Below are 27132 nucleotides of genomic sequence, written 5' to 3' on the forward strand. Positions count from 1 at the left end.
AGTCGGTGACAAAAATGGACGAAAAATGAGTTCGCAAGTTCGACACCTCAGCGGGAACAAAACCAAACAACCCAACGAACAAACTGCAGGCAGGTGTCGAAGGCGGTTCCGGGTATGTTGGTGGACCGGGTTTTTTCTTAGTGCAGGCCAGTGTTGGTACAAAGGTCGGGTTTAGAGCAAAGCGATGCAGGTCTGCTAATGTTTTGGTTTGTTGTCACTCGGGGTAGCCCCCCTGGCGATATCGTTACGTGTTATCGGACTTGCACTGCAACCACGTGCTGAACTCACTACCTACCGCCGGAAGTATGCGTCACATGCAACGTGTTGATGACTATTCTATCACTTTGTACAACGGTGAAACATTTGTCGTGTCCTCAATGACAGTTCTAGGAGGTGTGTGTGTTTTTTTAAATAGATAAAACCAATACCATTCGCCAAACGACGAATTCCTCTGCCCGATGGCTTGCCGGCAGATCTTTGCGAGAACTTTGAACTAGGTATACACTAGCGTTTGCTTGCAAATTGACTTGAACGCATCTAATTGTAAGGAAACGCTACACACTTTTAACTGGGAGCTGAAACAAATATGTCGGGAGTGTGAAGCAGCGATAAAAATCATAAAAATACTATTACAAAAACGATAGTTAGAGTAAAAAATGTACGCATGCAAAAACTACTGCATTCAGATTTGCAAAAAACTTGTATAAAAACATTTCACTACGAGTCGGTCAGAGTTTTTATGCGTTAATCTGTAAAAAAAAACGAATTGATACGTAATACAGTGGAAGGGTTAGAAAAACATGTTTAGTCAACATAGAAAGACAACATGTATTGGATAGTTTTCGAAGGTACACTAGAAACGCTAAAATTAAATAAATCAATCCATGCTGATTAATTACCATAGGTTATGGTAGTTCGTTACTTCTGCTTGTTGCAGAACTATATTATTTTATAATACTTTTGACATTGAAACCAGTGAAAGGAAAAATAGAATATGAAAGTGATTAAAGTAATATTACCAATTACTACCAACCAGAAAACACACAGTTCCAAAAATAGCACAATATTTTAAAAAAAACAGGTCACAAGTTTTCCCCATTCACCACAACAACATCTTGGAGCACTGACCACGGAAGGGTATTTTTGTTTCCTCAAGTAGACACCAATCCAAAATCATCCCTCAACTAACCAAATAGTTCGTGACCGTATCTCATACAAATATTTCATCCATCCATAAAACCGAACCGGGTGGGACGATGATTTACCACATGCTTAAATTGCTATGGTCTGGTTTAAGTGGACCTTCGCCTTCTGGATCGGTGAAGACGGTTAATCAGCGTGTGGTAAGGTTGCATCGTTTCCTCCACGGAACGGTCCAACGAGCCCAAACGGATGTCACCGGCGAAGCGTGACTAAATGGTACCAATTGTACCTTCACTTCGTCGACTTGCTGATCAATAATTAGAACATTACGCTCCAGTAGATCGTACGCTAAGTGGTACCCGGCGGAGGATAACAAGGACGCAACCGTAGAATCTAAAACGGTATCGGTGGTGCATCGGAGCAAAGTTGTCATTGTACGAAATGGCGCACGAAACTCCATCCAACCCGGTCGTCCTTGAGACATTGTTGAGGGATCGATATGTCTTGCTTTGGTATCCTTACAAGCAAAAAAAAGGTGGAGGAAATCAGTTCAGGAAACGCGCTAAGCATTGCCTTCTGTCGCAATTCAACGTTCCAAAAATACTCCTAACAAATCAATATTTATGCCACGTGAAACAACCTTTTGGAGACCAAGGTATAATCAGGAGCCGGTGAAAAATTTTATTACGCCGTATCAATTGAAGAAAATTTACCCTTGAACTGTAAGTGTCTGGCAAGCCTGCGTCCTAGGCATTTCACTTTTAGTTTGGCAGGCTGAGAAGTATTTGTTTAGCAGTCTGACACTTGGAGTTGCACAAAATGGTCTTAAAGAAAAAAAAATGGGGTAATGATACCTACAAAATTGGCACAAAATAACTAACAGGACCAAAAAAACCAATCGGCTACGACTGTTGGAATCTATGAGCTACGTTGCTACGGAACCACCGTTTGCCGTTTGTGGTGCAATGTGGCCAAAAGCAAAAATCGATAGCATTTCAAAATTACGTAACGGCTTTGGTTTTGGTGCCAGCGTCAGGAAAAATCAAAAAGATTTTTCAAGAAATCGTAAGAAAATCATGCCAAAAAAACGTCACTTCTCGTACGTACCTGCAAAAGATCACCTTCGGAGATTTCCTCCTCCGGTTCCTCTTCCTCCTCGCTGTCGCGATCGTGCTCATGCTCGTGACCCTCTTCCTCACCCTCACCCTCACCGTCACCGTCGCCATCTCCGTCCCCGTCACCATCACCATCTAGATCGCCGTCCAGTGGATCACCATCGTCGATATCCTGCTCGTCGCCATCATCCGGATCCTCCATGGTACGCGTACGTTAAACCTACCGTTGATCCCGGAAAACCACGGCTTGTAGAAAGATCTTTTTCAAAGAAAAATCCACAATAGCACCCAATAAACACGTCCGCTCGAGTGAGCAGCTAACGGTGCAGTGAAAAATCGAATCGAATTCAACAAATCATCGACCCCGACTTGGATACCTGGTTGCCACAGTTTTCCATGGTCTTACCCAAGTAGCGGGTTTGGCAAAAACAGCTATCCTTCCTCGTCGTCTTAACGGGAAAACATCCGAACTGACGTCAAAATATCGGTACTGGTTCGAACCAATGCTTTCGGCGCAATCCCAGTTGTTAGACGATCCTGTTTTTTTCCGGTTGTTTAGACCGGATCAACAAGAAGTGCGCGTTGCGTGGCAATGGACAGACGTGGACGAGGAAAATTGCGTTTCAAACATTCGGATACAAGCAGTATTGTTACGACGTAATAATATCAGTACAACCATTGATACCATTGTTATAATTTTGTTTCGTAGATTCTAATTTTTTACATAGTTTTTGTTCGTATCAATCTGCTTGATTCCAAAATATTTCGCTTCTCTTAATACATAAAATCACATGATATTGTTTTGCCAGTTTCAAACAAGTTGAACAAATTGTAATTACGCGCAAAATAACATATTATCAAAGCATGAAACAATGGATTAAAAAATTATGTGGACTGACCCAAATTAGACATTCCATTTGAACATCAAAATTTAACGGTCAACTTTTCCACCACCTTAAAGTGTTTCCTAGTGTATACTCCTTACTTCCAACCTCCCTGCGGACGGAACCTGTCTGCTGATGGAGTTCTACCATCGAAACTTTAAACATCACACAATCGATAGCTAAAGGGGAAACATTACCACCTCAATGCAAAGTATCCTTAAGATACAGAAACCTCCATCTATGAGAACATCAACAGAAACTAACCGTGACCATGGCAACTTCTGTGCCGTTTTGTCTATTTTCCGAGCAAAATATCAACAAACCTAGGTAAAGGTCACTTGTTGAATGGTGGATGTATTTCGACACAAGGTTATTCCCAGGTTCATTCAAGCGTATCTTAAAGAAATGCGATTTCATTGATAAATAAAAATTCATTCATAGAAATGTATGCAACTAAAGTTCAACGCACTACGACTGATGTAAAACATTCCAACAGGTGGCACCTATTCATAACTATTGGGTAAGACACCCATTCATAACGAAATCTTTGTTTGATCAATATCCTTGAGACCATCTGATTGCAGTCACATGGTGTCTAGTTTGCCTTTTTTATTTCTCCTTCTATTCAACAGGCGCTTCCTATAATCAGACACCAACTTGTTGCCTTTGTTTGTCAACAATAAAGTAAGCCATTATTCAACTGGTGGAAATATTGATACAACAATATCATTGCACATTTTGTTTATGTTCATAAAACCATTCATGTTGCTATGGGACGTTAAAGGTAGCCTATTTCACATGGCAGCTGGTAAACAAACCGTACAAGAACGACAAAACTGTTTCTATTAGACTGGCTATTAACGGTTTGATTTTCAAAACATAATTCCCTACTGATTCCATAAAATCTGAAACTAAAGAAAATCTTGAATAAAATAATGAGTTTGACATTTTACGTTAATTCGTTTGATAACAAACAGAAGACCGAAACCACTCGACAATGCAAACTTTCCTTAAAGCCTTTCACCTCGCGAGCGAATCTTGCAGCACGGAATTCGAAATAACAAGCTACGACGCTGTGCGCCTGTTATGGATTCTCTTTCTGCTCATTTGCATTATGATTGATTGCGGGAGACGAAGCACCGCAAAAATTAATCTAAAATTTGTAGTCCGGAAATGTGCTGCTCGTCCACGTTTTCCCATTCTGTCTCGTTTCCAAATCATTCCGGCTCAACCATCCGTAGGTTGAGTTAAGTTATGGTTTTTGTTGCTGCTCGCTGCTTTCCTCCAGCATGATCCAATTAATTCTACGGACCACGCTGCGCCACTCCGATTAGTCACGTGAATGCTTTGCGTTCGTTCGCAATTCCGATGTGGCATAGAAATCCAAGCACCAACCTCACTTAAATGTGTCCCATTTTCGCGAGAAACAAGCAACAGGCGTAAAGTGTGGCTAACATCCTTTTCTGTAGAGCTTATCGATTCGCTTGGCATTTATTTTACTGCCGCCGGTCATCAATCCGGCCCAACGCCGATACGGATTGGTGGGGGGGCAAACGTTCTCCAACCGTAACATCGCCCTTGCCATTGCGCCCAAAATGGCATCGTCAACCGCTCCTCGCTTTCGCTGCGGAGGAAGGATATGGACAAAATTATCCAACCACTTTTGCGTACCAACGTGTTGATCTGTACACCTACGGTCGTTGCGCTTTCCCGGCGATCCCGTATTTTTCCTCGACCGAAACGTGAACATTATTCCCGTTTATGTTTATTTGCATATGATTTATTGGCCAACACGGTTTGAGGAAGGTGTGGATTCGGTTTACGACTTGCTTTTCACTCGCTGCTTTCATGAAATTTATTGTTTCGGATAAGACATACAAAAAGATAGACCGATACCGCATGGTGGCCTTTTTTTGCCGTCAACGTTTAAAGCTTAAGGTTTGAAAATAAAATTTAAAAACCCCTCTTAGGTTGGGTAGACGCGACATCTTGGATTTTTTAAATTCAACTATTTATTGATAAAATGTGAATCTAAACGCACGATTTACCATCGAACTGAACCAGCACAAACTTTAGTCTTCTATTTAGTCAAGCTTTATAATTCTCTTCCAATACTGGTGGATACGTTCTACGTTTCATTGGACTTGCCCGATTTTTGAAAGGTGTTAATAATTCAACAAAACACTTCAACCCCGCCTTCCGCTGTGTACACAGATTCAGATCTACGGCAAAGAACTTTCATTAACATCTTCTCGGTTCAACAAACAACACTTTCTCTCGCTTGACATCTTCATCGAAAACTGCTCAATAGACAATTCACCCGAAAACCTACTCGTTAGTCCGAAACAACTCATCCAGAACGGAAGATGAAACTGATGGTCATTTTTTTGCTTCCCATCGTGGCGACGGTTGGAGTGGTTTGTTCCGTCGGTCAATCGAGAGGATTGTTTCCCGCAATGACCACCCTACAGGTAGGTTCGTCTGATGACAGCTCAAATTTCAAGATCGTAATCAATCACCCCCGTCGTGAGAGAAAAGTGTTGTGACAATTCCGTTAATAGGCGCTTGCGTTCCCTTCCCCCACAGCTCACGATGTGCACCGTTACGAATGGACGTCTGTTCAAGCCTGAGAAAAAAGAGTACCCCGTCCGGCGACTTGGCATCAATTTGGGCTTCCAGGTCAACTACAATCTTCCGTTTCGGCTGCTGGACTTCTACAAGCCGGCCTACTGGGCCCGTGCTCTGGTCGGTGTGGTCAACGGGCAGTTCCGTCCGACGACCGTCGTTTCTGGGCGCAACTTCAAACGGGCCGTTACGCACAAGGATTCCGATCTGACCGCGGGCCAGTTGTACCGCGCGGCGGAGGAACTGATGCAGGCGATGCAGTTCGGCTCCGACTGCCTGGCGAAGAGTGTTTGCGAACTTGCCCACAGTCCATTTCATCGGGAAATTAATCAAGAGGATCTGCTGACAGATGTTGCACATTTTTTACTAACGTAAGTACACGAAGGCATTCGTTGAGGAGCTTCCCTTATTGGTAATTGACATATGCTTCACTTACAGGCCCTCCGTACATCGAGCGTTCGGCGAGACTGAATACCGTGATCGGAACATATATGAAATGGCCGAAAATCTTGGCGCAAGTGGGGCCGACTGCGAGCTTATTTATGAAAAATGTCCCAAATCGTTACTGGAGCACTATTCAAAATTTGATTAATCCAATACAGAAAACCAATCAGGCATATAAATTAAAAAAAAAAATCTCACATTAACGAGGTTAATAGATTAATAATATAGGAGGTTAATAGGTAATAGAAGGTTAACAATTTCATTAAAATAATTATTTAGATTTTTTTAGAATAATTCCGCTTATATCACTATAAACGCATGCTCAAAAATGCCATAGAATATTATGGAAAGTTGTACTAAATTTGATGGAGCTTTTGTTATCCTGATATCCAAGACTCTAAAATCATCAAAGGATGTTTATGGCACAAAAGACCTTTAAAAAATATCCTTTTTGCTGAAAAATCCCCGAAGGATTGGATTGTCCGAAGGACATTCTCTGGTTATGACAATGAGTTTTTAGAAATATGTTTATTCAAACATTAATGAACGATAAAAAATATGTGTTGGACCAAGTTTTCCCGACTTCGTCTTTCAGAGTCACGCGGTTACACTCCGGAAAGTGATGCCTCGTTAACCTTGGGGGACTCGGCGATTTACCTTTCGAGGTGATTGCTCGGGGCCGTTGTATGGAAGGAACGAGATCAGGTCCCGTAAGTAGTACTGCTGGGTTTCACCACACTATCAATCGTAGATAGCTGGCGGTGTTAACCAAAACTGTGCGAAAATATCTGCCCTACTCCGGAAAGTGGTTTCCTAGAGCCTAACTTGCAAATTGCGCAAAAACCTCAATCCATTGAGTGATGGATCCATTGATGTCCATTCGACATTCTACCCAGCGTTCGATTTGAGTAAACTTACATCAATTACATTGTCTCTAGATCGACTAGTTATGTGACTAATTCGACTCAAATCATTGTGAGTCGATTCAAACAGTTTAGGATCAAGTCAGAATCGAATCAAATCGAGTCCCAAACCAAATCTTTAGAATCTGTCAGATGGGACTCGAATCTTTAAAATCCGTCAAATGGGATTCGAATCTTTAGAATCCGTCTATGGATCGAATCTTCGAATCTTCCGAATCCCGATTCTGCCAACAACCCAGTCTCCCGAACACGTGCTTTTTCGATAAGCTTGTCGGCCGGGTTTTATTAAAAGCTCGGCGGCCGAAAAAACCGGCGTAGGCGGCCGAAAAAGGTGTCGGTTTTCAAGCGCTTCGGCGTGTCCCTTTAAAAAAAAAGTCTTGTAGGACAGCTGTCAACAGCTCCAATAAGAATTTCAACCCAAATTGGGAGAGAAAAAAAAAGAGTAGCACGCATGTTGCGACGTACGCGCGTTCTCTCCTTCTCTGTTATGCGGGTTCCATCTATTTCTGAGGGAACGTAGGAATCCGTATGATATTTTGTTTCAGTTTGCAGGTTGGAGTGTTTCTGGCAAGTCGTGTGTAGAGATCCAGTACAAGCGTGTTGAATTTCGTGAAACTTTTTATTAGTGCTGAAAGGAAAGTAAGTAGAGAAGTGTAATCGATGTATGATAGATTGTGGAATGTGATTTACCTTGATGTCGCGGTGATCCATATGCGCCACGGGTGCTTCTTTTAACATCAAAGTTTTGAGCTAATAAATATGATCCACGCAACGGTTACTACGCATGTTTATTTCTTTGGAATCCACGTTTTCTTTGGAATTATAGGCATCGTGAACTGATTGCATGATTACGGACTTTTTGCATGTGATGTTTTATTACTTGTTGAAAAGATGCAACGCTGATAAAAAAATGTAATGGAATGATTTTTATTGCAGAATATCATCGCATCATGTTTGGAGGAGAGTCTTTGGAGACCGATGGTACTGTGCTAGTAGAAATAGAAGATGCTGCAGCATTCGAGCGAATGCTTCGTCAGCAAGATGAGAGTCCATCAACAAGTTTACGTAAGTAAAATAACAATTTTATAAGTGTAATAGCATTAAATTTTCCTCTTTAGCATTTTCCCAGTGTTCCACAGTGTGTACAAGTAATGCATTGCCAAATCTGCCCACCAACCTGGACATAATAAATGAGATTAGGGCTCTTAAAAATTTGTTTAATGAGCGTGAAGAGGCCAGGGAGAAGCGGCTCTGCATTTTGGAAAAAGAGAACCGGGAATTGCGGACCGAACTACGACAGTGCAATGCCAAATTAGACGCAGTGTTAAGGAATACTGCACTGGCAAATGTAGCTTTAGAAGAAGTAGTCGCTGCAAGCTGTCCCCGTGGAGGCATAATGAGGCATACCAATTTTCAATTTTCACCCATTGACTGCGACGATGAATTGAAGCAGTTGAATGAGTCTCTAAAAGAAAATCCCGAATATAGAGAGAAATTTTTAAGTTTTTTGAAAAGCCGAGTAACCAGAACAGACCCGGCAAATCGATTGCACGATGCAATAGATTTAATTTTTACAAAACAGTTTTTTGCATCCATGAACTGGACAGGGTTCAGCATGAACCCTGAAGTTACAAAATTAGGATTAAAGCGTTTTAATGAGGTGGTAAGTATATTTAGAGAGGTGGGGGGAAATAATAATTTAGTATTAGATGTAAGTTATGTTAATACTTTTTTAAAGAAAAAACTACATCACGCCAGGGAACGAATTAATATTAAAGATGGAAAACGAACATCTAGTCATATGCAAAGGTAGTATATAATTTTTGATTAAGTTTTAGTAATATTCATATGTTTTCTTTCATATTTCACTTAACATTCATAGTTCAATATCCATAATCTTTTTAGTATTTTTATTGTACCATTATGGATTTTTTTCAATTGAATTTTGAGCAATGAAATTAGTGGTGTAATTTTTTCTTTAAAAATCACAGAGGGGAGAGTTTTTAGTGGGTAGTGGTCTTCGGACGAGTCCCACACACCGCTGCCATCGCACCCCTCGGCAGTGACGGTCCGTAAGAAGGATTTTCTCTCGTTAAAAAAAAAAAAAAAAAAACTTTGATACTAACTATCGATTTTATTTTTTATAATCTATGCCAATCTAATGTATGTACAAGAGGCACGAACACTAGATCTTCTGCAGTCCCTAATGGTACTCCAACTAATTTACATTTTATATTATCTAAGTTTATGTCCTCGTCCTCCAACAATCCACACGTTTCACATTTATAAATGTCCAAATCACTCGATTCTATTGGTTCTTCAAAGAAGTTTTCTTTTCCTAGCAGTTTACGGCCGCTTACTACGTAGCCACTGTCCGCACTCATGGTGCTTTTTTCATACCTCATAATGTTGTTGTCTTTTGTTAAAAACCAACAGTTTCTGCTATCATTCCGTAGCACAAAGTTCCTGCGAACACGTAGGATGGAAAACTTTCCATTTTCACGACAGAGAGGTGTGTTTGGTGCCATCGATTCCTTGTAAGAAGACATATGAAAATTGTCTAATTCGGACAATCGATTTATGGCCTGTTCCAAATTTTTGTTACCGCCACGCAAAAGACCTTTTAGATGCTGCAATTCGTTCTCGAAGGGGTACGTAGACAAGGACGGAAGGGGACCAAGACGAGCCACTTCTTCGTAGATGTGCTGCAGGTTGTGGACGTTGCTGCCTACGTAACGTTCACCATAGACCACACTGTACTGCGCTACAAATTGCTCCAGCAGTTGTCCGGCCAATGGCCACTTCCGACGGTACACTGAGGACGACAGAAGTGTCACTCCACAAAAAAATAGCAGAAAATGCTGATAGCAGTCTTGCGACACATGCTCCTTCAACACCACAATACTTGCGTAGTGTAAGAACGATGCAAACTCGGATCCTTTCCATCTTCCAGCGTACACGATAGGGCGCAGTGGTCGATGTATTTCAATGGGGAGTTTGATAATCCCCAAAGCTCCCGTAATCTGATCGCACTGTGTTGTTGACCAACGTTTCGTACCCAAGGAACCATCACGCCACCCAATTAGTAAGCGTTTCATTACACCTAGGTCAATAAGATGCAAGCGGTCCGCGACAATGACATCATTAATCATGTCGAAACCACGAAGATCTAGCAGCGGCGTCCGAACCTTACAATGTTTCGGGTATTCATGCTCCCGGAATCCCTGGTCTGTTCTTTTGGGTGCGTTTACGCCGGGAAACACAACAGTGCGGCCAGCTTTATTGTACTCCCCATGTACAGTGCACTTCATGCACCCTGCGTAGCCTGTATGTCCAACAATACCTGCGTCGAAAGGTAAAATTAATTAAATAAATTACTGTATATGCCACATAAATAATATATCCTTTTTGTAGTGCAGCTTACCTTTTACGAACGATCTGGCAGGAGTGTCCGCGATAATGGCCCGTAGTTTGATCGCTATGTTTTTTCCATTTATGACGATTCCATGCTCGATAAGGAAATTCATCTCCTCTATCATCGAACGCAGGTATTCTTCGACGTTTAGGGGCTTCGTGGATCCGTAAAAAATGGCAACCGTCATTACAGGCACTTGTGGTAACTCGTGTATATTTATAAGTATGGGCCAAAACTGCAAGGTAGTGCTATTGTGAAGAGGCAAGCCGTCGATTGACACGTTCAAAGAAAATGTGTTGCAGGGTGGTATAGATTTCCTACGATTATAGAAGAGAATATAACTTATTAAATAAGAATGTGCAATAACATAATTCAGTATTGTAAAAATATACTTGCCAGAAATGATTCAATAAACAATTTTGCACACCGTGGTACCAAAACTGCCCTCCACCAATTTCTGCGATCTGTGATGATGCGTTCGTGTTGGTTCCCAACAGGGTTGCGTAGGTGGTAGGAAATCGCATTCCGGTTCTATTCATCATATCAAGAACCATTTCTACGGAACAAATGGTTTGTTTGGTTGAAAGTGCCCAAAACCTGACAGAATCTATGAGGGGCATTTTTTTGAAGGGCGTGTTGTTTTCCTCCACAACACAGCGATCATGGCTGGCGTTGGAATCTTCATCGTCCGAGCCCAAATAATCCGTCAATACAGTTTCCGGCTTATCGGATGTATTGAATTCGGCCTCGTCCTGCACTTGCCAGTTCGATGGTACATCAGAAGCACCTCCAGCTTGCACTTCACTTGGATTACTTGCATCTTGCTGGGGAACTGGAAAAGGAAAATCGCTATATTCACTGAGCACTAGACTTCGAGTATTGTTTACTTACTTAATCCACTCGATCCTGCTTCATTTTCATCGGCATTGGCTGGCAAATCTACCACCATGTACTTGGCAATTCGGTGTTGCAAATTGCCAGTTTCCCGCATCCTTTTAATATTGTCAGACATTTTTCACTGATGTTTTCTAATGCACTTTATTTATCGAACCTTGCTGCTTGATAGTTGAACGAAAAGTAAATTAAACGCGCGAAACGAGCTGGCAACGAAGAGAGAACAGGTAAACAAAATCGCTTTAGGGCGAGGTACGCGGGGACACAACGTATGTGTGGTGTGCGGAGCGAGTTCTACCCGTTGGAAACGCACACACTCTCAGTTCGCCGTGCGCCACACACACTCTCAGCGCGAGTTGTCTACCCCCGTCCTAGTGTAAGCAGGATCGAATGTGAAACTTAGAGCGAGAGATCCGAGAGCTGGCCGAAAATTTTAGACTGGGAATAGTCCACAACATCAACAATCACGTTGTGGATTATTTTGTTGTTGGTCCCATGCTATGGGAAAAGTTTTGCTTACAATCAGGCGTGAAGAAACGTTTAGTTAAATATCATTCGGTTAACGTATGGTTTAAAGATGGCCAGTAAAACGATGGCAAAAGGGAGAAAGAATCCTTCCAGCGCGGTAGTGCCCAAGACCAAACAACATATGGATACAGAAAGTGATGAGCAAGAGGTATGTTTTGGGGCATTGGTCTACTTCCTGCCGTAAGCGGAAGCACGTTTTGTAACATATTATGCACTTGATTGCAGTACACAGCCCTCAGTCGCAAACTTCAAAGCAAGGTGGAAGCGTTGAAAATCCTACGGTACGAGCTGGAGAAATGCCGCACGGAACGGGACCAGTTCAAGCTGATGGCGGAAACGATACAGCTGCGCTACTCGGCCATCAAGAACAGCCTGAATTCGCCCGACTTTCAGGCGGCCGGCTTCGGGAACAGTTCCGCCGTCAGCCTGCTGGTCAAGCAAACGCGCGAGCGTAACGAAGCCCTCACGACGGAGCTGGAATCGCTTAAGCAGCGCCTGTACGATCTCGAGGGTGACATTAAAGTGGTGCGCGCCAGAAACGTGGAACTCCAGGACACGTGTGGCAAGCTGAAGGCAACGAACGAGTCACTGCTGTCGGTCGGCGGTGATAAGATGTGGCAGGAAGACAAATCAAGGCTAATAGCTCAGCTCGAGCAGTTCCGAAAGCGAAACGCCCAGCTGCAGTACGATTTCCGGTCCTTGCTAGATGAAAAAGAGGAAGCCATCACGGAGCGGGACGCGTACAAGTGTAAAGCCCACCGACTGAATCACGAACTGAACGTGGCCTTACGGGGTGGCGATGGTGGTGGTCCGCAGCCCCTGCTGGACATCGATGGACTGATACTGGAGAATAAATATCAGGCGGAGAAGATTACCAACATTGAAAACGAACTGGCCCTCGCACGGCAAGCGGCTAGCAAGTATAAGGTAAAATTAAATAAATTAGCTCTACCTAGACGACTAGTTATTAGTTAACTAACAAATACTAATTTTGCATATAGTCCATGCTGGAAACTAACCGGAAAAAGGGTATCATTAAGCTCGGCAACAACAACAATAACAAAACTATCATGTCTCATTCTCAAGGTTGGCGGAACGTAGCTAGCATTCGTTTATCGCAGAATGTTTTTCGATTAGAACTCTTCCTGAAACGATCGTTTTTACTTGCAGTTAAACATCTTCTCGAGAATGGAACCGTCGACGAATTGCCGTTGAAAGCAGCGACAATTTCTGACCTAAAGTCACTATGTCTAGCGCTTCTAGATAATGTGAACGATAAAAGCCTTGCCCTGGCCCACCAGAAAAAGACGAACAAGTAAGATTTTTGAAACTAAATACTTATTTTTTGGCCCTTTGTGTAAACATTTAAAATCGAATTGCAGGTTGTTAGGATCCAAAATTGCCGAGCTAGAGCAGCGTATTAAAATTATGGCTGGCTGTGGCGACCGGGCAACACTGTCGAGTTTGTCCCCCTCCCAGTACCTACTGAATGGGTACAGTTCGGCCACGGTGGACCAATACCCAGATCCGGAGGATATCATCAGCCATCGAAGTGATTCGAACGGTGACACCAACACTCCCCGGATCGTTACGACGCTAGAGGGTGCTCCCCCGGAAGGAACAAGTTCCAGCGGTCCGTCGCAGAGTGGAAATCGAACCGAGCCACTATCGTCGTGCTCAAACAAGAGTGGTGCGCTCAGCTATTCCGAAGAGGGCGATGATGATGACGGCGAAAACGATTGCGATGGAGACATAGACCACGCCACGGACGATAGTGCGGCAACGTCCGCTTCCAACACGGAAGAGCTCAAGGCAGCGATAGCACAGCTGGTGGCGTCGGTGGAACGAGATCTCAACGTGGATGAAAAGCTTCCCCAACTGCCGGACGATATAGCGGCACTCATAGAGCAGTTGAAAGATTCGGCCGATAAGGTGCAATGATTACGTTTTAGAATACGAATTGAGCGTTACTAATCCTCTCCTAGTGTGCAGGAAGGTGTGTAAGTGTACAACAGGAAAACAAACCTTCCGAATACAGGGAGGTCGTCATGTCTGTTTCGTTTTCCTCCTTCTCTTCCCACTATTTATAATCCACATTATATTCTATGGAGAAAACTTCATCTCTGTGCTAACTCCTTGGCAATCTTTGATCCCCCATACTCCCGTCAGGCGGTCGTGATCGAATCCGCCTGAAACTGATTATACCGCACGTCGTGACGACACACGTTGAGGCGAATCTGCGATCCGGTGCTCCCGGATCGCGAAGTGTTATGCAAAATAAACCAAATATCTTTAAAACCACACAAAACCGTGTTTGTTCGAACTGCTGCGAGACGCAGAGGGAGGTAGGTAAGTAACAGAGTTCTAGTCAATAGGAATAGGAGGACGGAACTCGTAGAAAAAACGAACCAACAAAGTGAGCCTTGTGACGGAGTAACCCATGCTGCTCTGTGACGTCCTCAAACAGCGGGGATTTATGCGCTGATCCTCCCCGTTTCCTTTCACCCGATCGTTGACACGAACCGTTGGTCCCGTGCGCTAATCTTGCACCATTGTGTCCCGTCTGGTGCCGAGGTGCGATCTCTCCCGGCGGATCGGCATGTTAGCGGTGCTGCGCTAAAACTCACCGCAACGCAACGGCACCGACGAAAAGTGTGAGTGGGGAGCCGCATTGTAGTACCGGCATTGATGGTGGGAATGGGGGAGAGGGGGGGGGGGGGGGAGTCAAGATTGATTTCTTATCGTCCTCGTCCGACCACCTCTTTCGCTTTCTGCCCCGATCAAAAGGGACAGCCTCACGGTATTTGGTTGGCCCAGTCTCTATATATATAAGACGCATCGGATCAGCCGCGAGCCCATATGGACTTACCGTCCACTGAGGTGTGTGTCAAGTGTCGTCCCCTGTGTGGTGTCCCTATCGCTGTGCGAATGGTTCGATCAAGTGCCTGCGCGAGCCTCTCTTCTGGGACGAGTGGAAAAAGTTAGTGCAACAAATTTTGGTTACGAACCCCGAGGTGCCTTGGAGCCTGAAGCTTCGTCACGGCAAACTACAAAGTGATCAACTGGGCGAAAGAAATTAAACTGTGGCCCAAAAGACCCCTTGTGCAACGGTTCGGGGTCGTTTTACATAAACACCGCCTAAACAAGTGGAACTAAGTGGATGTTAAACGATAAAATTGTGTTAAATAAATTATTATATTAGACGGTGAACGAATTACATTCCACCGACGGCCGAAAAATGGTGCGGCATGATGCCAAAGCTGGGACTGGGCAAGGGTTTGTTAACCCAACGGTCACCATATCGGACGAAGCTGTCGTGCTGGAGATGAATAATGGCAACGGAGACACCCGTGTACATCGCGATAGTTTGCTAGGATTGAGGTAAGGCTCAAGGCTGGTGGTTGGTAGAATGCGTTTTTCTTACCTACAACAAACGGCCTCAAATCAGATCAAGAGCACTAATGTTCTTATTTTAATTGCTTCGCCATTGCAAAGCTAATGAAGTCAACAGATTAATGCTTGATTTACGAATATAACATCAAATGGTTGTTATTAAAACGATAATTGATAAAAGTAACGTAAAGTGAAGCAAGAAGTTTAAAGATAGCGATTTAGCAAAATATTTAAAAAAAATATTTATTAGTAAAAATCATTCCTGAACAAAAATACGTTGGTTTCGATGAGTACAGTGGACTCCCAAATAACTACGATCATTCTGGTTGTTTTGCTTATTTAAAAAAAAAAGTCACAAGCTCCTTTACCGACTCGATCATAAAGTGAAAAACTTTTTAAAGCTACTAAATTTCATTACAAGTAGTGCTGACTGTTGAAATATCGCTTCATATATATCGAAATATCGAAAAAAAAACCTTGCTTTCTTATAGTATTCGTATCTCGCTATGATGTTTGGTTCAGTTGAAATTATGGTCGTTTGGGATACCAAACGATAAATAAATTTTTAAAAAACAACTTCTTTTCCCCGGTTAAATCTCCCTGGGTTTTATCCTAACGTTATAAAATATAATGGAAACATCTCAATAATCAACCTAAACAGGTGCCCTTCTTATCGCTCTATAGTATTTGTACGGCAAGTGAAAGGTTTGAAAAATGTGTGTGGAATAATATACCCTTATTCCGCAGCTTTGAAAAATATACAGCAAAACAAATATGAATCATAGAATGTTTTTAGAAAAGATTTGGTTCCAGGATTGTTCATTACAGTACGATCAGGTCGTAGATCAAACGATATCGCAACCACGCTCTCGGCATTGCTTTGACCAAAGGCAAGGCAAAATGTTAGAAGCGAGACTAAAAAAAACTAAAAATAATTTAATTAACACTCGATTCCGTTTACCGTACTCATTCGAGGGCTAATATTCGCTAACTAATGGTGTGAAATTTCCGAGCACCAGCTCAATCGTGACACGAGCGAACCTCGATGGCGACAATAACTTGATTGGGGTAAAGCCGATCGACACACCGGTACCTGCTCCGGTGACCGCGCTTGTCAGCCCTGATTTTTTTCCCAACTGCAAGCCGTCGTCAGCATGCGTCAGATTAATCGACAGCAATGCTGCTGCACCTTGAGCTGGGGGTCACCCTTCGTCACGGTCACTGGCAGTCAACGGATGGCTGTGAACCACCAATAGTCCCGTCCGCCCTAATCCCTGTCTAATCCTGTCCCTTTCGTGTGCACTCCCCCCGATAGTGAACCGCTACCTCGCTTGGATCATTACCGGGCCTCGCAGCGCAATGCGAAGCGTCCCTCAATCGGTGTGCTGCACGGTGATCGCGACTCCAAGGATGGCCAACCCGACGAACAGCTGGAGGAGGATACGAAGGCACCGGGACACGCCATCCGGCTGGGCTGGGTTCAGGGCGTCCTCACCCCGTGCCTGCTGAACATCTGGGGTGTTATGCTGTTCCTGCGTCTCAGCTGGGTCGTTGGCGAGGCGGGCATCATCCAGACGTTGATCATCATCGCACTGTCCTATCTGGTGTGCGTGATGACCACGCTCTCACTGTCCGCCCTCTGCACGAACGGGCAGATCAAGAGTGGCGGCCTGTACTACATCATATCGCGGTCGCTCGGGGCTGAGTTTGGCGCCTCGGTTGGCATTGTGTTCGCCTTTGCCAACTCGGTCAACGCGGCTATGAACACGATCGGTTTCTGCAGCTCTCTCAACGATCTACTGAGTAAGGCTCTAGCGTGCCGCACCTCCCTCTGCGGATATAGCTCAATCCCTGCTGTCCCTATTCCATCCCAACTTCCACAGAAAGTCTCGACACGAAGATCGTCGACGGTGGCGTGAACGATATCCGCATCGTGGGATCCATCTTTCTCCTGCTCATGATCATCATTTGCGCCATCGGAATGGACTGGGAGGTGAAGGCCCAGAACTTCCTGCTCGTGCTGATCGTAGTGGCGATCTTCAACTTCATTATCGGTGCGATCATCGGTCCGGGCGGCTCGGAGGAGGATATCGGCAAGGGTTTTCTCGGTATTTCGGGGGCATTGCTGGCCGCCAACATGGGACCGGGGTATACGATCATGAACGGGGTGCAGCAAAACTTCTTCAGCGTGTTCGCCATCTTCTTCCCGAGCGTGACCGGTATTCAGAGTGGAGCGAACATCTGTGGCGATCTGCGCGATCCCGCGTCGGCCATCCCGAAGGGTACGCTATGGGCTTGTCTCATCTCGGCCATCTCGTACGTGCTGTTCTCTTTCATGGCTGCTGGTTCCGCGGTGCGGGAAGCGTCTGGAAATGCTAGCGATTTGGTGGGCGTTACATTCGCCAGCTGTGCGGGAGGAGTAAGTAGAGCTGTTTTCCTTCGCCAAGTCCAACCCGTTTTATTGATTGCCCTCTTTATGGACCCTATGTCCGATGCAGAACTGTACCACCTATGGGTTGCTCAATGACTACACTGTCATGCAGCTGATCTCGCTCACCAGTGCGATCACATACGCCGGTTGCTGGGCGGCCACACTCAGCACGGCCCTGACGAACATCCTGTCCGTGCCGCGACTGATTCAGGCTCTCGGCATCGATCGCATCTACCCGGGGCTGATCTTCTTCTCCAAGGGCTACGGTAAGCACGGCGAACCGTACCGCGGCTACGGGTTGGTGTTCTTCGTGTCGCTCATCTTTATCCTGATCGCCGATCTGGACGCGATCGCTTCGCTCATCACCAACCTCTACCTGGCGTCGTATGCGTTCATCAACTTTTGCACGTTCCATGCGGCCACCGTGAAGCCTCTCGGCTGGCGACCAACCTTCCGCTACTACCATCCGTACGTCAGCCTGCTCGCTACCGTGCTGTGCGTGGCGATCATGTTCCTGATTTCGGTCGTCTCGTCCTTCGTCGCGATGGCGTTCATCTTCGTGCTGTACCTGGTGGTCGTGTACCGGAAGCCGGACGCCAACTGGGGTTCGTCGGTGCAGGCGCAAGCCTACAAGACGGCACTCAACTCGACGCTCAACCTCGAGGGTACTGGCGATCACGTGAAAAACTATCAGCCACAGATCCTCGCCATCGCCGGCGATCCCATGCAACGGCCGGCGCTCATCGATCTTGCCCATCTGATCACGAAGCACAGCGCGCTGATGGTGATTGGTAATATCATACCCCAGCGGTTGCCGTACAAGCGACGCCGTACCCTGTCCGATATGGGCAAGAGCTACCTGAAGGACTCCAACATTCGGGCGTTCTACAAGGTTGTCGACGGAGTGGACTTTGACCAGGGAGCCAGATCGTTGATACAGTCGACCGGCTTCGGTCGCCTAGCTCCCAATATTCTGATGCTTGGGTACAAAAACAATTGGCGTACTGCTGGACACAACCAGTTGAATGCCTACTACAATACACTGCAGTGAGTATGCCAAGTTCCCATCAATATCGGACGTACGCCATTCTACGTCATCCAATTCTCGTTCGTTCCCCCAACAGCACCGCATTCGACAACCGTCTCGCATTGCTGATCCTGCGTATGGGCAAGGGATTGGACATCTTCAAGGGGCTCTCGAGTACTGACCTCTACAATCCGGTACCATCGCCCCAGGAGACGGCCATTGCGGTCCCCAAGCGGATGATCGCCCGACGTTCGCTGATGCCGGTCAACTCGAACCTCGACCTGCACGAGCTGATGCAATCGACGCGCTCCAGCCAGACGTCACCGGCACCGACGTTCCATGCCGCTCCAGCCTTTGACTATCCGCCACCGCAGGTCACGGCCGAGCCGGAAGCGAACCTGTTCAAGCAGAAGCAACCGAAGGGCACCATCGATGTGTGGTGGTTGTACGACGACGGTGGTCTAACGATGCTCCTACCGTACATCATAACAACCCGCTCGAAGTGGGAAAAGTGTAAGATACGGGTGTTTGCGCTCTCGTCGGTCAACCTCCAGGAAGAGGAAAAGAAGTAAGTACGATCCATTGACGGCACCGAAAAGCGAAAAAAAAGGTTCTAAACATGTCCGCCTTTTGCGTTTGATGTTTGTCCCCTGTTATAGTCTGAAGATCCTGCTAGACAAGCTACGCATCAGCTACCTTAGCCTGACGATGGTCACGGTGACGGATAAACCGATGGAGTCGACAATCCTGGAACATCGTGAGGTGCTGCGTACCGTGACCGATAGCAACGACGATCTGCCCGTGCTGTCCGAGGCGGAGAAGCACCAGCTCGAGATCAAAACCAACCGCCAACTGCGCCTCCGGGAGTTGCTGCTGGAGCACTCGAAGTCGGCCACGCTTATCGTCATGTCCATGCCCGTCCCGCGACAGGTACGTTTAAGAGAAAAGAAAGGCGATGTAAACTGTGCGACGGAATTATGATTGTTTTTTCCTTGACCAACCTAGGACACCGTGTCGGCCGTTCTGTACATGTCCTGGCTGGAGATGTTAACCAAGGACATGCCACCGTTCCTGCTCGTGCGCGGTAACCAAACGGAAGTGCTCACGTTCTATTCTTAGAAACCAAAAAGCAAAACCATACATGTAATAATTCGACGGGTTCCAATCCCAACCAAACCCAACGGTGGTGGCCCACTCGGTCGCATCGGCAAATAAAATTCAACATCCAACGAATGATTTGTGCAGTGTGTCTTTACCAGCAGCTCCGCAATCAATCCCGTGGATGCTGCGTATCATACATTTAGCGCCGCCCCACGACATCCGACACGCGAATGTAAATTGGGAAGGCACACGGTGTTCCGGTGCTAATTGGATCATGCATGACGATGTTTTGCTCGATCGAAGGCGACGGTCATCAATCGAAACACCCTTTGCTTAGGCGGGGGTTTGCCCTTTTTCCGGTCCGGAGATCGGTGTGATCTCAACTCGATTGTGGAGGGATCGAGGGAAATAGTTAAATCGTGTGTCCCTTATTTGCTGGAGCACTTATGAACACAATCGGAACCATTATTTAAGAGGCTCGGTTGCTCATGAACCGATTTAAACCTGATGGATAAAACATACATCACAGAACGCTGGATAACATTTCCTTGTGTGAACTATACGGATGCAAACCAGCTGCAAATAGGGATTAAACAATCCAAGAGATTTGCGTGTTTCTAAGTTAATATTACACACATATTATGCAATTAGGGTGGATATCATATGTGGTATTTAGAAAACAATCGACTTATTAAGACCACCACTCCTATGAAAGTAACTTTTCTCTCGCTACAATGTCCATGTTTCTCCACGCAATTTTGTTTTTTAGTTGAAACGCTCTAGGGCCTCAACTGTAGTGAGAATAAATTCCAATCCAACGCCATTACCGCAAGACACCATTGACACAGTAATGGCACAAAATATCTACCGCATGTGTCAAGTATTCACTTTGTCGGTGCTGCTGGTCCGGGAATGGGTAAAGCGGCAAATTATTGCAGCTGTTTAAACCTACGCTAGCACGCGTCTTTATAGAAAGGCCTCACTGTGTGGAGTTAGAAAATAAATATTGTCCCCCGTTACGGGATATGGATCGAGGCTGGTCGACAGGTGCACCAGGGAAGGTACTCGAACCTGGAGGATTCTTAGTATCCTCGGAAATTCCATCGTTGGCGGGTGTGCGATTTGGCAAAATAAAAATTCTTGTGTTACCAGTGATCAGTACAACCCGAGGGAGGCAGGAGAGGGATATAATATTTTAAACGAAATCTGTTGAACAAAAGATGTGCCCAAATAGTGAAATTGTTTGCTGCAATACATACATATAAAACAAGTAAGATAAATTCAAAAGTAATTAAGCCAAGCAGAACCAACGATTTCAAACTCTTGGCACCTCTTCACTAAGTTACTCTAACTGAACGTTTTAAACTTTCAAAGATGAAAAAATAGTGTCATACTAACGACCAGTTCCGGTTAATATGATACGTGTCTCATTAATTATCCATCACATGCTATAATTTTTTTTACCGACAAATAAACAGCTTGAAACATTTCTTCGCAAATTTCCCGAACACAGAAGGTTCCATCCGGTTCAATCAACTGCAAACCGGTCGCTTCTCGTTTGATCGGGTGCCGACTGAAACAACCGTGTGAAGCTTACAAACACTAATTCATGTCCAAAGTGGCCCAAAAGTTTTATTTTCTTTTACAAAAACGGTACGAACAGATCGCACCTTGGCGCGACAATAATTAGCGAAAAAGTGAAAGTGTTTTCAAACGAATTCATCGTGCTAGGGGAAATATTTTAAACAATTCCGTTAAGTTACTAGGGAACATAAAGAGTATGTAAAAAACATTTTTTTTCGAATTATTTTCGTAAGTGAAAAAGAAGTACTATCGTCATTCACAGCACTTCAGACGGATGTGGACTGATAATTCAAAGGCATGCATCCAACTGCCTGTATTGAGTTATGTGTTGCGATAAAACATGTTAAACAAACAACTCCGTTACACATTACTCCCCATAAGCGTATTAGTTAGCTCCAGAGATGCTGGAAGCACACAATATTTTCGTTGTCTGAGCTGAATCGAACAGCTGATTGGTCTGTTTACAGTATCAATTTTCACCTCCTATTGAGCGCCGGATTCTGGTCCGGTTGGCATGCTTTTCGTGCTAATTCTTACTGCTAAAAATGGACCAATCCCTTCCATCCGTCCGGTCCGAAAAACATTGAAAACACTACATTGACTACACGACCAACGCGTTATGTGTTCTATGGGTTTGCGTTGTTTGTTTTCAAAGTTCCCAAAATGAATCTGTCGGTACCCGAGGGTACCACGGTTTGTTTCAACCTCAGTTCTCCGGACAGGGTTTCATTGATCGGTTGATAGTGTGAACACCGTAGAGCGGGCACAAATTTCAATCTATCGAAATCCTTCCACTTACCAGCGAAAGTTAAGTTGAAAGTAAAACAGATAAAAGTTCAATATAACAACAATCCAGCATGGTGTGGAGCCATCGTTTTCCACTGACGAGCTTCATCGATCGCATGGTGAGTGCGGTTCGGAGGGTGAAAACGGTGCAACCCGATGCAACCGACAGCAAAACCGACCACATTGTGCATCCGAAACCAACAGAAGCCCATACGACCACGTTGCCGAAGGTGGCCATCTTTACCGTCGAAGGCGAACCGACCGAACAGGAATGGACTTCGATCGATCTGGAGTCGGAATTCGACAATTCTATGCGTGACGAAGGTCATCCCGAGACAGATAATCACTTGGCAAGGTAAGTGACCTAACTAACGAGAACAAACCAGTCCATTGTTCGAAGGAGGCGCCTGGTGGTTTGTAGACTTTTTGAACGAATTGAAATAGTGTTGATATCTGGCATGACGGCCAACCGTAAAGGATGTTTCAAACGAGAATATCAACGCACAGAACATGGCTAGTGTTTTCGTTCGAGAAAGCTGTTCCTGCCATCTTAAACGAGTAAATCACGATCCAGCAGGAAACTCACAAACACTTGCGATGACATCAACGCTTTCAACGCAGCGCAGAGAATACAGTGTTGTGCATAACAACACAGCAGGAAAATAAAAGATCGTACACAAAACATACACAAAAGCTAATACAGAACAGATGATCGAACATGAAACGTACGGTCGACGATTGGACGAGTCGAATCGACCTCACGCTAATTATTTGACCCAACATTGTGTCTGAATTGTATCATCCATCGATTCTATTAGTAACAAATAATCAAATTATTGGACACGAGCGCATCCAGACAAAACTACTTTGAAAAACTTCATTATCCATTTTAACATTCTGTTCATTGAGCCAGAAACATAATTGCATAAATAATTGCATAAATATAAAAAAAAATCAAAACAAACTACTTACCGCTCAGCAATTCACATTCAAGTGGTTGATAACACTCCTTTCCACTTATCACCGTAGCGATCCGCTTCCGCGCCTGGAGCACTATCGAATGTCGCAGAAAGCCATTCGGCGTCCCTCGATAGGGGAACTGCACGGTGACCTGGACGAGCAGAGTTCGGTAAGTACTTTCCCTGGTTTTGACCTCCTTCACGGCCACGATGCTGTCACTTGAACTCTCAACCGATCACCCTCCTTCCGTGTAGGTGTCGAACGACAAGAATGACCAGCCGACGGGGGGCGGGGGACACGGAACGCGCTTTGGCTGGATACAGGGTGTGTTGATTCCGTGCCTGCTGAACATTTGGGGCGTAATGCTGTTTCTGCGGCTCAGCTGGATTGTGGCGCTGGCGGGTGTTCTGGAGACGCTGCTTATCATCGGCCTGTCGTACGTGGTGTGCGTCATCACGACCCTCTCGCTGTCGGCCATCTGCACCAATGGGCAGGTGAAGGGCGGTGGTATCTACTACCTGATCTCTCGCTCGCTCGGGCCCGAGTTTGGCGGTGCGGTGGGCATCGTGCTTGCGTTTGCCAACTCCGTCGCGGCATCGATGAACACGATCGGGTTCTGTAACTCACTGAACCAGCTGCTAGGTAAACAAGGGGCAATCGGGCACTTGACGGCGGGTCTTTTTAATCCATTCCATCCATGTGTTTTGTAGCGAGTTTCGGGGTAAAAATTGTCGATGGAGGACTGAACGACGTGCGCATCGTTGGCACGATCACGATCATCGTGATGGTGGTGATCTGCACCGTCGGCATGGATTGGGAGATAAAGGTGCAGAACTTTCTCGTGCTAGCTATCGTGATCGCCATCGGAAACTTTGTCGTCGGGGTGTTCGTCGGCCCCAGGACGGACGAACAGCTCGGGAAGGGTTTCTCGGGGTTGTCGGGCGATCGGCTGCTGGCTAACCTTGGCCCAGATTATCGCTACAGCGAGGGGATCGAGCAGAACTTCTTCAGCGTATTTGGTATCTTCTTCCCGAGCGTGACGGGTGTTCAGGCTGGAGCGAACATCTGTGGCGAGCTGAAGGATCCAGCTACAGCCATACCAAAGGGTACGCTGCTGGCGCTACTCATATCCGGTGTGTCTTATGTGTTGTTTGTGCTGCTTGCCGGTTCCGCAAGTCATCGCGATGCCACGGGTAGTCTGGAGGATCTAGTGAATGGGACATTCGTTGACCGTTGCCGGCGAGCGCTGACCACCGACGAACCGTGCCAGTACGGGCTGCACAACGACTACACCGTAATGCAACTGATGGCCGTTTCGGGGCTCCTTATCTACGCTGGTTGTTTCGCGGCCACTCTCTCGACCGCACTGACAAACCTCTTGTCGGTGCCACGGATCATTCAGGCGCTTGGAACCGATCGGCTCTACCCAGGCCTGATGTTCTTCGCTCGAGGATACGGCAAACGTCAAGAACCATACCGGGCGTATGCGCTGGTGCTCGCTGTTTCCGTCCTATTCGTACTGCTGGCGAAACTGAATCTAATCGCGCCTCTTATCACCAACTTCTACCTAGCGTCGTATGCCTTGATCAACTTCTGCACGTTTCACGCGGCCACGGTGAAACCGATCGGATGGCGTCCAACCTTCCGATTCTACCACCCTTGGGTGAGCCTGTTCGGAACGGTCCTGTGCGTGCTGATCGCCTTCCTGATCGACATCATCTCGACCGGTGTTACGATGGTGCTGATCACGGTACTTCACCTGACCGTGTTTTACCGTAAACCAAACGTTAACTGGGGCTCGACGACACAAGCACAGACGTACAAGTCTGCCCTTTCGGCCGCCTTCCGCCTGCAGTGCGTCGGCGATCACGTCAAGAACTATCACCCGTCGGTGCTGGTGTTGGCTGGGAAGGCATCCGCCCGACCACCGCTTATCGATCTGGCACATCAAATCACCAAAGGGCAGGCTCTGATGATCGTTGGTGACGTAGTGCCGAATCGTCTTTCCCATCGACGGCGAGAGCTGAGGGCTGTCGATAGCCAACGGTTCCTGAGGGAGCGCCATATCCGTGCGTTTTACCAGCAGCTCGATGGGATCGGATTTGGTGAGGGCGCGCGAGCGCTCATTCAGACTGCTGGCGTGGGGAAGCTTGCGCCAAACATTGCACTGATCGGGTACAAGTCCGACTGGATGCGGTGTTCCTTGGTGGACCTACAAACTTACTACAACGTGCTGAAGTGAGAATCTGCAATACAATAGAACGTCAGTTCGTGGGACAACTTACCAAAAAACATGTATTCCTCCTTTTCATAGTGACGTTTTCGACAACCGGATGGCGCTCGCTATTCTAAGGCTCCCCAATGGGCTAGACCTTACGCACCTTACTAACGAGCCCGGACCGGATGACAATCGCACGATGAGCGCCAACGAGTCCTTCGCTAGCCTACAGCACTTCACCGGCAATGTGTCCCCACGAAAGGCAATGAAGTGGCCGCGCAAGATTTCAATCATGAATAGCGAGGGCAGCCCGTCGAGAACTAGCCGTGAAAGCGTCCCATCAGTCTCACGGAGTGGTTCCTGGATACCGCGCGAGCTGCTCGACCGCTTGCAAGTGTTCCGGCGCAAACAGGCCTCCGGAACCATCGACGTCTGGTGGCTGTACGACGATGGTGGGCTGACGATGCTAATTCCGCACATCCTGTCGCTCCGATCGAAGTGGGCGCTGTGTAAAGTGCGCGTATTCGCCCTCACCAACAGGCAGAGTGCGCTAGAAGAGGACCGCAAAAAGTAAGTGACAACCAGAAAAGAACGTGAAGTGTGAAAAGGTGTGCGTAACCACTATTGCTTTTTTCCGTCAGTATGGCCAACCTTCTTGCGAAACTACGCATCGAATACGCCTCGCTTACCATGTTGCCGAATGTGGCGAAGCTTCCCCGGCCGGACACGGTCGCCATGCATCGACAGTTGTTGAAACATTTCGAACCATTCCCGATGCAGCTCAACCCACCAGAACTGAGCAATACGGAGCGGGCAGCGATGGACGTAAAAACTAACCGGCAGCTACGCCTACGCGAAATGATCCTGGAACACTCGCCGGAAGCGGCACTGATCGTTATGTCGATGCCCATGCCTCGATTGGTGAGCCCCACTTGAAAGACCAACTCAAAGTACGTTTATTGATATGCTTTTATCTTCGCCAGGGAACTGTGTCCGCTCCACTCTACATGTCCTGGCTGGAGATGCTTACCAAGGATATGCCCCCGATGCTGCTGGTACGAGGTAACCAAACGTCGGTACTCACGTTTTATTCGTAAGAAGTGGGGTCCGCGACAGCCGAGCGGTAGCGCCTGTTAGAAAATCGGCCCATGAGCGCCGGGGCTTATCACCTCGACGGCGTGGGTTCGAATCCCAACCGAGACCGGGCCCTCCTCCCCTCTACGAGAGGACAAACAAGTCTCGTAAGCCCTTAACGGGTAGGCATGACCAAGAGGTCGTTACGCCAAAAAGTGAAAACTCTTTCAATAAAGAAACAGATTTTATAGCAGAACAGAAGAGAATCAAGAAATTATAAATATATAATAAAACCCCTAGTTGGAATAATTTTTTCCACTTTCCGGCACTATTCGTGATACAACAAATAAATACGCCAAACACGTACGCACCAAACTACAGAGAGAGACATTATTGATCAAATTTATTATTTTTACACTTTTATCTTAATCTCGCGCGGATTGAACTCTATGAGAAAAGTACACTCGCTATTGTAATTTAGTCGCGTTTTTACATCGATATTGCATCCAACAAATGCCTTTTTCATTCAAAAATGAACAAAAAATAATGTGTTCTTCCAATTGCCGAAAGATGCCATTATTCCAACA

The 27132-nt window shown here is 46.0% G+C and overlaps 6 protein-coding genes across 6 annotated transcripts in view; 4 read left to right on the top strand and 2 right to left on the bottom strand.

Moving 5' to 3' along the window:
- The window catches only part of LOC131286862 (dynein axonemal heavy chain 5), a 22014-nt gene extending 19554 nt beyond the window's left edge, over positions 1 to 2460 (bottom strand). Inside the window, exon 1 of the mRNA XM_058315867.1 lies at positions 2251 to 2460. Coding sequence (XP_058171850.1) covers positions 2251 to 2460 — 210 coding nt within the window. The remainder of the gene's footprint in view (positions 1 to 2250) is intronic.
- A 3048-nt stretch (positions 2461 to 5508) lies between these two features.
- On the top strand, positions 5509 to 6359 carry LOC131284259 (uncharacterized). The gene is made up of 3 exons (XM_058313113.1): positions 5509 to 5613; positions 5729 to 6138; positions 6206 to 6359. The coding sequence occupies exons 1-3, from the start codon at positions 5509 to 5511 to the stop codon at positions 6357 to 6359; spliced, it is 669 nt and encodes a 222-aa protein (XP_058169096.1).
- A 2188-nt stretch (positions 6360 to 8547) lies between these two features.
- On the bottom strand, positions 8548 to 10784 carry LOC131284262 (uncharacterized). Its single transcript, XM_058313115.1, has 3 exons — positions 10559 to 10784; positions 9535 to 10477; positions 8548 to 8599 (listed from the first exon to the last, which is right to left on the bottom strand). The coding sequence occupies exons 1-3, from the start codon at positions 10734 to 10736 to the stop codon at positions 8548 to 8550; spliced, it is 1173 nt and encodes a 390-aa protein (XP_058169098.1). The 5' UTR covers positions 10737 to 10784.
- A 1196-nt stretch (positions 10785 to 11980) lies between these two features.
- Positions 11981 to 13912, top strand: LOC131284263 (coiled-coil domain-containing protein 149-B). Its single transcript, XM_058313116.1, has 5 exons — positions 11981 to 12119; positions 12197 to 12898; positions 12973 to 13057; positions 13142 to 13286; positions 13354 to 13912. Exons 1-5 carry the CDS (start codon positions 12021 to 12023, stop codon positions 13910 to 13912), a joined length of 1590 nt encoding a protein of 529 aa, XP_058169099.1. The 5' UTR covers positions 11981 to 12020.
- Positions 13913 to 15209: 1297 nt separating this feature from the next.
- Positions 15210 to 19941, top strand: LOC131287096 (bumetanide-sensitive sodium-(potassium)-chloride cotransporter-like). Its single transcript, XM_058316113.1, has 7 exons — positions 15210 to 15352; positions 16680 to 17167; positions 17248 to 17783; positions 17863 to 18842; positions 18920 to 19390; positions 19482 to 19752; positions 19828 to 19941. The coding sequence occupies exons 1-7, from the start codon at positions 15210 to 15212 to the stop codon at positions 19939 to 19941; spliced, it is 3003 nt and encodes a 1000-aa protein (XP_058172096.1).
- A 2423-nt stretch (positions 19942 to 22364) lies between these two features.
- LOC131286376 (bumetanide-sensitive sodium-(potassium)-chloride cotransporter-like) lies at positions 22365 to 26568 on the top strand. Its single transcript, XM_058315323.1, has 7 exons — positions 22365 to 22648; positions 23323 to 23422; positions 23508 to 23895; positions 23964 to 25491; positions 25568 to 26041; positions 26113 to 26392; positions 26455 to 26568. Exons 1-7 carry the CDS (start codon positions 22365 to 22367, stop codon positions 26566 to 26568), a joined length of 3168 nt encoding a protein of 1055 aa, XP_058171306.1.
- Positions 26569 to 27132: the final 564 nt, after the last annotated feature.

The sequence above is a fragment of the Anopheles ziemanni genome, chromosome 3 (genome assembly GCF_943734765.1).
Source record: "Anopheles ziemanni chromosome 3, idAnoZiCoDA_A2_x.2, whole genome shotgun sequence".
NCBI classification, from domain to species: domain Eukaryota; kingdom Metazoa; phylum Arthropoda; class Insecta; order Diptera; family Culicidae; genus Anopheles; species Anopheles ziemanni.